The 12,625-nt window shown below is 35.5% G+C and overlaps 1 protein-coding gene across 1 annotated transcript; it reads right to left on the bottom strand.

Annotated features, from left to right (window-relative positions):
* LOC6653053 (thioredoxin, mitochondrial) lies at nt 1–772 on the bottom strand. The gene is made up of 2 exons (XM_002075163.4): nt 476–772; nt 1–392 (listed from the first exon to the last, which is right to left on the bottom strand). Exons 1-2 carry the CDS (start codon nt 662–664, stop codon nt 96–98), a joined length of 486 nt encoding a protein of 161 aa, XP_002075199.2. The 5' UTR covers nt 665–772; the 3' UTR covers nt 1–95.
* Between the last annotated feature and the right edge of the window lie 11,853 nt (nt 773–12,625).

Below are 12,625 nucleotides of genomic sequence, written 5' to 3'. Positions count from 1 at the left end.
TTCTGGTCCCAAACGCAACCTTATTTTTATTTTATCTTTGCATATAAATAATTCAGTTTACGTGTGTCTAAACTAGTACTAAGACTATCATGTTTTTATTGCTTTTGCTGTTGCTTTCGCTTTAGTTTATCAATCAACGTTTCTATGGAATTAGCATCTACTAACCCAATGAATTTATCTACTACGACGCCATTGCGAAAGGCCAGCACAGCGGGTACAGCCTTAACTTCAAATGTTTCGACCAGATCCAAATTTGTTTCCACATCGATAACAGCCAAATCAATTTCATTTGAATTTTCCAGAAGCTCCAACATTTTTGGGGTAAGAATTTTACATGGATCACACCATTCTGCGTGAAAATTTACAATGACCGGATTATCGCTGTTGATTACCTAAAATTAACAGATAGAGTAATGTACGTTTAACAATAACAAACACGAATGGCTTAAGTCAATTTCTGATGGTGTCATATTACCTTCTGATCAAACTCATAGTGATCCTTGATCATCAGCTTCTTACAAAAAATTTGAGATTGAGACAAACACTTTTGGTTGGACTTAGCCGCCGCCTGCGGAGGAAAAGTAAAGCGTTGACTGTTACTATGTGCGCTGGTCTGGATGGCTGCCAGTCGTAGAGCAATCCCCTGTGCAGTTATTTTCAGCATTATAGCAGCGTTTCACTAAGTTTATTTAGTTATATTTATATTGTTATGCTGGGCTTCGTGCACTACGGTGAGTGTTATTTGTTTATAACAATAAAAAAAAAATAATAAAATTACCCTAATTAGGTTAAGTTTTCCAACACTGCAAAATTATCAACTCTGAAATAGATTATATTTCGATTCCGCAGGCGGTTCGATAACATTGCCAAATTTTAAAATTGCCGCCCTTTGTGCACTTTCATATTAAGATTATTTTTATTTACCAAATACTTTGTAAATGATGCGGTTTTAAACATTTTTTTTTACGTTTTTAACGTTTTAAAATTTTATAATAATGATTGAATTTAGTTATGTATTTGTGAATATGATATTTACAATCTTAATAAATATCCGCATGAACTCTCCAAATTTTTATGCAACGGCGTTTTCTCTTTTTCTGACATGTTATAATTCTTTCAACCAAATCAAAAAAAAAACATTGGATTTGCCAAAATATATATATTTTTAAAACACTGAAAATTTTGTTCAGGACTTAAAAAATCAATTTGAAAGAAACGATTAAACGATTTAAAGGAGAATATAATGTCATGCTAGGAAGCTCCTATAATCGATATAATGACTATCGATAAATAAAATGGAGGTCGATCTATGTATATCTATGGATGGACTATTTCATCGAAGTGTAGCATTTGTGTTGGCCAACGTGGGGGAGAGAGACAGGAGATAAACCAAAACAGTCAGTTACGGTCTACGCGCGTTCGTTTCCTTTCCCTTCTTGCTTATCACACTCTTTTAAATTGTTGTGCTTATTGTTAAGTTTTAAGGAACAGTTTTTGTTGTGTTTTTTTTCTTTATGTTTTGTTGTACTACTGCTGGCATGATTGGCAATTCGAACATATTGGTAAGTAAATTGAAAGAACACAACTAACAGAGCTTAATGCAATTTAAGTACATGTGCGCATGCATATGTATGTACATTTATATGAAGGAATTGGCTGGACAGAGCGCGGAAGTCCAGCTCAGATCTTGTGACCACATGTATGTGTGTTTGTAAAAGAAACTACAAAATATTTTGACGGTTTTATAAAAATCCAATTGGACTTTTACTTTTTTCGACAAATGTGTGCGTGTGTAAATGTATGTGTTGGTTTTCCCACCCTAAAAGGGAGTGCAGTTTCCTTTTAAACGCGGACGCAGCTCGACTTTTACTTCGATTTACGCTTCATTTTAATGCGCGCAGCTTCCTTGAGTCGGAGCTGGAATTTTCAACCCCTCTTGAAGCATGTTTTTCGGTGGCTTGGTTAGGCTTACACACACATGCATATGATATCACTACAAAAGCGTTTTTTGTTATATGTATGTATGTATATATATATATATATATATTTTTTTTTTTTTTGTCTAAATGAACTCTTCCGTCTTTTCGTACAAACACACACACACACATGAATATCAACAAGGAAGCTCATATTCAAAGGGTGAGAGGTTCTATTAATTTGATTCATATAAATGGATGTACATATGTACATATGTATATATGTAAAGGATAGAAGGATACAATACAAATGTATGTACATACATATATTTTTGATCTGCATCAACAGCCAAGTTAATGTAGCCATGTCTGTAGTAATGCCGATATCTTGGATGTTGTTGTAGAAGAATTTTATTTGGGTTACTGTTGCACCCATAAATAATAGACTATATATTTTGTCAGCGTTTATTAAAATTGTGAACGATAATAGAAATTGAGATCTAAAGACCCACTGGCTGACCCCTGTTAACACTATAGCTCTCCGATTGGGGCGTATGTGGACTTCGATCCAGGTTTTTACATGTTTCTTGCTAATAACTTTTAAAGCTAACATTTTTTTTTAACAATTTTTAAAAAGTCACTGTGTTCGACCGATCGTTTCTATGGGAGCTGAATTGTATAGTAGCCCGATCAGGGTGACAGTCATTAACAAACAGACATTAACAAATACATATATTAAACTGAAACCAGAGGGCCCGAGCTAACTTCGACCGCGTCAAAGTTTGTATACCCTTGGAACTTTTTTGGTAACTCTTTCCTTACCTATAGCCATCAAATTGGAAAAACGTTTTTTCTAAAAAGGCTAAAGTTTGCGAAAGAACGGCCTACAATCTTAGCATAGGAAAGATATTGATCAAAGTCACTGTTTTGCACCGATCGTTCCTATTGTAGCTATATGATATAGTCACGCGATCTTTATCAAATTCGGCACAGTCATTAACAGATATATAAAACTAACAAATGTTTAATTTGAAAGCAATCGCGTCAAAAGTAACGAAGTTATTGACAAAAGTCACTGTTTTCGAACGATCGTTCCTATGGGAGCTTTATGATATAGTCACCCGATCTTTATTAAATTTGGCACAGTCGTTTATAGGTATAATGAACTCACCAATATTAAATTTCACGACAATAGCTCAGAAAATATTGAAGTTATTGAGAAAAGTCACTGTTCGTGACTTTGCAGTTTGTATGGGAGCTATATGAGATAGTGGTCCGATCCGGCTGAATCTGAGATATACAACCCCTGCAGTATATACAAGCCTACATGCAAAATTTCAGGAGGAGTTTGCGTTGATCCAGACGGACGGACGGACGGACGGACATGGCTATTTGAACTCGTCTCGTCATGCTGATCAAGAATATATATACTTTATATGGTCGGAGATGCTTCCTTCTATGCGTTGCACACTTCTGACCAAAATTAATATACCCTTTTTGCAAGGGTATAAAAAGTGAAGTTTCATAAATATAGCTTATGAAATAACGAAGTTACTGAAAAAAAGTCGTTTGTATGGGAGCTATATGAAGTAGGTTGAACTTGTCCTGTTGTGCCTTTCAAGAATATATATACTTCACTTTCTTCTATTCGATGCACACTTCTGACCAAAACTAATATACCCTTTTTCAAATTTAAGGACACAATCATTTATTATATTTCATTTCAATTAAAAGATGCAGGTAACAAAAACTTAAAAAAAGTAACAATTCTATATTCGTTAGTATGATATTTGTCCTTAAACACTTTAAGAAATGACATTCTTGAAGGACAATATCCGAATTTGTCGACATTCCCCGTAAAATGTAAAAAGAATAATTAATCATTTCGTTCTCGAAAACACAGTGAACGAAAGTAAATAAAGGCAGAAGGCTCCAAAAAATGTTAAGTGACACAGCTGTAATCCGTAAAAATTCGTAGATTTCGGCTCCAAAACTAGCTGTTGAGATGGAGTTCTTAGAAATAACGAACTACATTGGAGAATTGCGAGAAAGAAGCCCTTTATAAGCAAATTAAACCGACAGCGACGTAATCGAATTGCAAAGGATCATGTTAATAAGAACAGCAGCTTCTGGGAGCAGTTCTTTTTGCTGATAAGTCGAAAACTAAATATTTTCGAATTAACCATAAAACTAACCATGAAACATGGCGGTGGCAGCATCATTTCCGATACTACCACGATGAGGGCCCGAAGCACACATCGGACTTTGTGCAAACCTAATTTTGAATTGTCCTGATCATTAAATAAATGAAGATTCCTGAGTCCTTAAGCTTAAACATAAGCAAATAATTCTACATTTATTCTTTGCATATACCGCCATTGGTTCACTTGCCTCACATCACATGCTCTTCGATTATGGTCTTGAAATGTAAGTTTTTATCCCTGCCACTTTTCGATATTATCCAAAAGTTTCCAAGTCCAGTTTCCAGTTTCAACAAATGAAACAACTGTTTTAAATTTATAAAAAAAAATAGGACTACTTGCTGAGGTAATGTGTTCAAAGGATTCTTAGATTTATTTAATTTAAAAATAGAGATACTTTTTTAATATTTACTTAATATTAAAAAAAAAAAACAAAATTCATCAATAAGTTATGTTTAGCTAATAAAAATATTAATAAATTATAAACTTGGTTGCATTGCCCTTAGTGGCAAAATCCGCTACACAACGTTTTGTCATTTAGTTAACCAGGTCTACGTTTAACAACGTTTGACCGGTATTTTCTTCCACGACTCCTGGATTACTTCCCAAATCGTGTCATTATACCACGCACACATAGGGTGAAATGGTATATTAAAATCGCCAAAATGTATGTAACAGGCAGAAGGAAGCTTTTCTAACCCCATAAAGTATATATATTCTTGATCAGGATTAACAGCAGTCAGTCTGTTCGTCCGTCTGTCTGTCTGTATGAACACCGGCCATTCCATCACATTTAGAGAATTCGCCGAGAACCACTGTTTGGCTTTCTTACTGGTGGTCTTTGGGCCGTTGTATTGTTAAAAGACCCATTTTAGCGGCATATTATCCTCGGCGTATGGAAGCATCACCGTCCCCAAGATATTTACATAAGCATGCTGATCCATAATCGACTTGACCGACTATATTCGACCGACACCTTAATAAGATAAACAGCCCCATACCATGACACTGGATGCGTCATGTTCAACAGTCTTCAGGGTGTATTTGAAATTGAATTCCCTGCTCTGTGGACGCCAGACGTATGGTCTAGAGCTTTTTTAGTCCATAGCACGTTTCTTCACTTTTGGACTTATGATCTTTGATCTTTGGCAAACTTTAGGCGATTGGCAACATGTCTTGCGTTCAAAAATGCAACCTTTCTTGGGTTTCAGGCTTAAAAATTGTTCTTCCGAAGGTATTTCCGAACTATTTCAATACTAGTCGAGGTGTTCATTCCTTTTTTAGATCGGTTGCAGCCCTAAAAGGGTCCCTTTTTCTCTCTCGGATTAAGCGACCGACTTATTGCTGCTTCAGTTTCAACGCGAGCTTCAGGCTTCTGTTTAAAATTGATCTCATTTTGAATCATTTTGTTGGAACAAATTTTCCAACTTCACGATAAAAATTTCCCACCGAAATCATGTTTTGAATGAGTTTTCGCTCTTTCCCAGAGCAGTGTTTTTTTTCCGACTCATTATATTTAAGGAATTTGTTTTTTCGTTAGAGCTAGTGCTTTTAAAAATTACTTTAAACCAGGGACTGTAAATATGACGGTATTTTGCAAAATACTGCAGGTGGTCCTATTTTTAGTTTATAACCCATTAAGTGCTTTAAAAACACTTAATAGAGAATTTAATCTTAAGCTTTAAAATGAATATTTCGTAAGTTTTTACAGCAATCAATTTTTACAATAATAAATCAATAATTTTTGACAATTTCAATGACATTATCGCGTTTTGAACCGCATTTTGTAGTAATGAGCTGAGCAAAAATGGCGTCACCATCACAGACAAGAGGAATATGAGTTTACCACACACGATCAATTTCTATTGCGGTGTGATTGTGCGGTCTCTGGGCAGAGAAAAGCACTTTCTCAGGATTTAAGGGGGAGGATTGGCCTAGGGAGTGAGGGACGGACGGGTAAGGAAAAAGGGTTGTTTTTGTTAAGCAAGCAAGTAAAAAGTGTGATTTCACAATCACGTAAACGGATCACGCCCTCGGGCCAAGTAAAAATGTTCGACCATTGCTTAATCAAAAGGTTCAATCCGCTCAATCAAGCTGAAGGAAAACAACGGTCATAAACAATCAGGTACGGAATCAGGGCGGAAGGGAACAAATAAACTTGACCACCAAATTTGGTGGCTCTAGCTTGTATGGTTTTTGAGATCTAGGTGTTCATCAGGACGGACGGAGATGCCTAAATTGACTCGGCTGTTGATGCTGGTCAAGAATATATATCTCTTGTAGAGTCGTACAAGCTTCCTTTTACGTACATTTTGGCGACTTTAATATACAATTTCACCCTATGGGTGCATAAAAATATAACGCATAGAAGGAAGCATTTCCGACCATATAAAGCATATATTTTATATCCGGCAGCATATATGTATGTATATGTTAATGACTGTGTCGAATTTATTCAAGATCAGGTAAATATATCATATAGCTCCCATAGAAACGATAGGTAAACGGTGACTTTTATCAATAACTTTGTTATTTTCTTAGCTATTGTCATAGAAGTTAACCTTCGTCAGTTTAATATAGCTCTTAATGACTGAATTTAATCAAAATCGGATAACTATATTATGTAGCTGTCATAAAAACAGACGCTGAAATGGCATGCTATAACCGTCGCATTGCTCCAGCCAGGAAAGGTTACCAAAAAAAAAAAAAAAATATACAAACTTCAGCGCGGTCAAAGTTAGCGCCGGCCCTCTAGTTTTTATAATTATGTGGTATTTGGTATTTTAAGGAAAAACCTTTGATTTGACATGTTCAGAGTCATTGACAAATAACAAAGGAAACTGTGAAAGATTCAACAATTTATCACATATTCCTTTTTATACATTCAGTTTTTTGAGTTTGGTTTTGTAAAATGGTATATAGGCATAGGAAAACCGAAAAAATTCCGTTAATTTTACAAATTTTTGGGTTGTTTTTCAAATTTTTGTGCTTCAACCCACAAATTTGGCTGTTCGTTTAGTTGCGAAAAAAAAACAAATAAAAAGTTTACAAATATGCTGAGAAGACGGAATGGATCCAAAACCTTTAAAATCAAAGTAAAACTTAAACAAAATTTTAAAATTTTAGTTGGATGTTCTGCAAAGATGTTCTCTGCTGCCCTAGACTACCAAAAAAACACGAAAAACGTGGCGTAAAACGTGCACAAACGGCTTCAGATGATTGTCACATTGTTATATACAGCAGATTCAATCAGTTTGCATCTTCTTATTTCGTCGAACATGATCTAAACATGTCGGTAAAGGGTGTCGGTGTAGACTCCTACAACATGAGCTAATATCGCAAAGCCACTCTTGACTTCGAAGCATGTAAAAGCACGTTTGTATTTTGACAAAACTACATATGAATCTTCCCATTGCAAAGTAGCGTAATAATCTCGGGCCAGACGTCCGAAAAGTAGTCTTATTTGGTGGTCTAAACAGTATGTACGTCGCCCAGAATTTTCGGAATACCACCCAAACGACACGTTAAAACGGTTAAGCAATGTGGCATGATTTGGGCTTGTTTTTCATAAAAAAGACTTGGTCCAATTCAAAAGATTCATGGGAATATGAATTGAAATATCTACTTGGACATCATTAAAAAGGTTAAGCTCTCCTATATCATATGGAATATGCCCATAAAATAGACATATCACCGGTCTAACGACCCAAAACACAGGAGCAAGCCAGGGCCAACTCCGTCGTCAGATTGGTAACCCATTAAATATGTATGGGAAAACATTTAGAGAAACGTCACAAAGAAAAACCGTCCAATAAGGCTTAGCATTGGGAAGTTATCATGAAAAATGGCTACAGATCCCAGTGCAGCATTGCTGGAGTCGGTGCGGGCCAGGTGCCAACCGGCTCTTTCAAATAATTGGTTTAGGACTAAGTATTAAGTCCTAAGAACCAAAGGTGACCTGAATTTAAAGTTTCAAATAATTTGGAATCGAAAGATTTTAATTCTTAGTTGTCCCTGCTATTTTAATGAACAGCTCAAAGTGCCCTTTTTTCAGTATCTTGCTCGTTTCAGAAAATGGGGGCTCTTTGTTCAGTCCAAAATAGTACTAATTTTATTATATATAAATATAGATTATGAATTTGTAAAATATTAGTGCATTTATAGTCTTTTTAATATGATTTATTAACTTTAAGGTCAAAGCTTAGGGGCACTGCTACTTTCGTGAACACAGCTGCATGTACATGAAATTTACAAATATTGAATATTAAGCCAATTGTGTCAAAGTAACGAAATTATTTCTGATTTCGACTGATTGTTTTACTGGGGCTATATGATATAGTCACCGCATCTTGATGAAATACGACAAATTCAATAGGTGTATTAAACTGACAAATTTTAAGTGACAATGGCTTAGAAAAAAAGGAGGTTATAAAAATCATTTTTAGTGATTTTACGGTTTCTATGCTATTTGATTTAGTAGTCCGATCCGGCAACATATAGAAGACCCCGTGCAAAATTTCAGCTGTATAGCTTTTACAGTCTAAGAGGAGATCAACAGATGGACGCACATGGCCATATGAAATCGCCTCGACGTGCTGATCAAGAATATACGTATGTATGTACATATATACTATATATGTATATATAGTCGAAAATGCTACGTTCTATGCGTTTCTCACTTCTGCAAGGGTATAAACATTTATCCTATATATTGAGTCTACATTTCGTGTTTTTATTTCGAATAGGCTTAGAAAAAATCAGTTTCTTCATATATTTCACAAAATGCTATATATCAAAAAAGTTGCAATGTATACTACCCCATCAAAATCTTTTTTTGCTTAACTTGCGTTAGCGAAGGGGGCGTTGTAAAAATTTGAAATAAACTTGATCAGCTTATATACTACACCACATTTGGTCGCTCCAGCTCTAGTCTCCAGAATCTAGATGTCTATACGAATGATCGTACGGACAGACGGAACTTGGCTGTTGGTGCTGATCAGGAATTTACATATTTACTTTACGGGGTGGGAATATACATATATGTATTTGCCTGTTACGTATATTTTGGCAGCTTTAAAATATCATTTTACCCTATTGGTGGACGGTAAAAAGAAGCGGTTAGATCTGAAATTGTATGAGCTACTAAGAGTAGCAATTACGATGTAAAACAAATATTTTGCATTCTGTTCTAATGATTTAGTGACGTATTCTAAAACATTCCTTGATTAACTCATCCAACTTACATGATCAAGACCAAACAAAAAAACTCACCCCATGCTATGGAGTCAAAGCTAACTTCGTTTATTTTTAACTCATCTAATAATAAATTGAATATTTGGGCCCAGCTCTAATGTTGAACAAAGAAAGTTCAATTACCTTTTTAAATGGGATTATAGTATAGGCAAAGAGCAACATGATGGAAGCCCCCTATATCAACATGCGCACGAATTGTTGGAGTAGCGCTCTGATCCCGGTTCCCTCTTCTGGTGCTGCGGATGCTAATGTTGTGTAAGCTGAGTGGAAAAAGGAAGTGGATGGGGGGGGGCATATGCTAGCTGGGCGCTGCTGCCAAAAATAAATTTGAACTCAAATCGTGGAACAGGCCGACAACTAGGCAATGAAAACCGATTCGATTGCCAAGAAAAACCAACGCGGTGAATTGTGGTGTATATACAAAGATACATACATATATACATATATGTATATGCTTATATGAGAACGGGAAGGTATCTACATATTCGAGGCGCGCTCAAGTGCGCAGCAGAGAAAATGCATTTTCTGCTTGTTTGCTGTTTTATCTCTTCCACACTGTGACCCTCATACCCCCGGTTCCTATAAAGTATACTTTGTGACTTATGTTTACAAATATATATCGCATCCTCAAAACATTTTCAGTATACATACATGTATACACTTTTGAAGCGTACGTGGCGACCTTATTAGTTTTTGAGTTTCAAAAAATACATCCACTTTCATCATGATCAGAAAGCTTAAACTATGACATCTGTATATATACATATATATAAATGTGCATTTATGTATGTATATATTTGAATATATAGTATACTAGCCCACATTTCCATCCCAGTCCTAAAAACCCAACCCATTTTGTGTATGTTGTCCATACACCATTCTCTCTCTCTCTCTTCTTCTCTTTTAGTCTCTGTGGGCTTGCTATTTTTAAAGTCGAAAATACTCGTATAAATCGAAATAAAATTTTCAGTTGCCAAGAACAGTCACTCGTTTATGGCAAGAGATTGAGAGAGTTATCTCTAAACCACCTAGACCATTGTTCAGTGCAAGTTTTGAACATGATCATATATGTATTTGTAAAATAAGTTTTGGTGTGCATATACATAAGTATGTATGTATGTTGAATGAAGCTCCTATTGTTGTTAATATTTATTGCTATGATTATATTCAAAATTAGAACAAGAATTTTGCACCCATAGGGTAAAGTGGTATAGTTAAAGTCCCCAAACTGCAAGTAAAAGGCAGAATGAAGCATTTTTGATCCCATTAGTTGTTATATTCTTGATCAGCATCAACAGTCGAATCTATTTAGTCATGTTTGTCTGTTCGTCCGTCCGGACCTAGATCTCGGAGGCTACAAGAGCTAGAGTCACTGAATCCAAGTGTGTATGTAGAATCGTGTTGTATATACACTCTGCTCCTGCAATTTGAACCAATCAAAGATCATAACATCTAAAGATAACATTTGGTAGGTATACTTGGTTTGGTAAGCGCGCAGATTCAAAGTTTTTTGAACAAAGCCGGAGTAACAATTTTAACGAAGTTATGGGTAAAAAGTTGTTCACCTGGTAGTTTTTTAAAAAGGAAAACAAATGAAAGATGTACCAAAAAATTTCAGTTTCACCAAAGTAGCCAGAATTATATTATATGTATTATATGCGTAAGTTTGGTTACAATCGCATAAGAAGTCAACAAGACCAAAATTTTGTTTCGACCGATCGTTCCTAAGAAAGGATCTTGATTAGGATTGAAAGGATCTTCATTATAAACAGATCTTGAAGTTTAGCATAGTCAACAAGAGCTATATTTAACTGACAAATGCTTACAAAATAATAAAGTTAATGAGAAAGGGGGTATATGATTTGGTAGTCTAATACTCCTGCTACTCCTCCTGCTATAGAAAAGCCAACGCACAAAATTGACAAAATTGATTCGTCGTGCTGATCAAGAATACATATATCTACTTTTTATGGTCGGACATGCTTTCTTCTATACGTTGCACACGTTGCACTTTTCGTGGGTACAAAAAAACGAGCTAACGTAATTTCCCACAAAACATGATATGAAATGTCTTTTAAGGCAATCGATATGTATCAGGATGCCAAAAAGAATGAAGAACAAAAAATAATTCAATAATACAATCTGAATGTACCTATTATTTTGGCCATTCATTTTTGTTGTTGACATTTTGTTTAACATTAAGGATTAAGGATTAATCCTAATTTAATGTATGAGTTTGTATTTCAAATTTTATTTAAAAAAAAAAATTTTAAAAAATTTATTCGTAAATTTTTCATACATACATATGTATGTATGTGTACATCAGCTGGTCCAAACAGACACAAGATGAAAAACCAATTTTTAACTGTATGATGTATAGTGACCATTTTTAAACTACGTATGCGCCGAAATTGATCTTACTCTTGATCACCATATCGACATTATTTCAGCCTTGTACCCTTATCTGCCCGCTTCAAGGATAGATATTGATAATAGTCCAGCCCGTGCTGGTGATTTTATCGAATTTCAAAGGAAAGTATGGTTTAAAACAAAGGGTTAAATCTAACAACCTTTCCAAATTTGTTGGCTATATATAATATTTTGTAAAACATTTAAATTGCAATGGGAAGTACGTTCAGGATTATTATTCATGAAAAGGAAAGCTTTTTATGATATAATTATGTTAAATGTACATATATTTTAGCTCGGGTTAAATTTCGTTGTGATTTCTTTCGTTTTTTTTGGCTTTTTTGTTGTTAAATACAATTGGAATGTGAACCAAGTGTTTTTCTCGCTTTTGCGCTGTTTAAAAATATTTTTTGTTTTTGTGGTCCGCTATGAAGCTGCGCTCTCTCTTTCTTTTCCACTTTCCTGACTGCCAACACAGACGCACAAGTCTACACACACAAAGGCACTTTTGGTTGGAAAATTGCCAACCCCTCATGGCGCTTTTTGTTTTTGGGCATGATCAGCTCGACCCCAATAGGCGCAACAGAGATTGGTTGTAGAAAGAAAGACGGGAGTAAGGGGGATCCACACTCAAACGTGCACCTTCAGCCAACGCTCGACATGTTCACTGAGAACGCTCAACGCGCCCACGATATATACAACAGGCTGCGTTGGCTGCTCGGCCGCTCGTGACTCTCGGGCCCGGGCCCGGGCCAACAACTCGAAGTTTATATGTTGTTGTTGGCTGTTTGGCTGTGTCTCTGTGTCTGTGTTTCTGAATTCAGTTTTCAGTATTCGTTTGGACTG

Source organism: Drosophila willistoni, assembly GCF_018902025.1.
Source record: "Drosophila willistoni isolate 14030-0811.24 chromosome XL unlocalized genomic scaffold, UCI_dwil_1.1 Seg142, whole genome shotgun sequence".
NCBI lineage: Eukaryota > Metazoa > Arthropoda > Insecta > Diptera > Drosophilidae > Drosophila > Drosophila willistoni.
The sequence above is the reverse complement of the archived record's forward strand: the minus strand, read 5'-3'. Positions and strand labels throughout refer to the sequence as shown.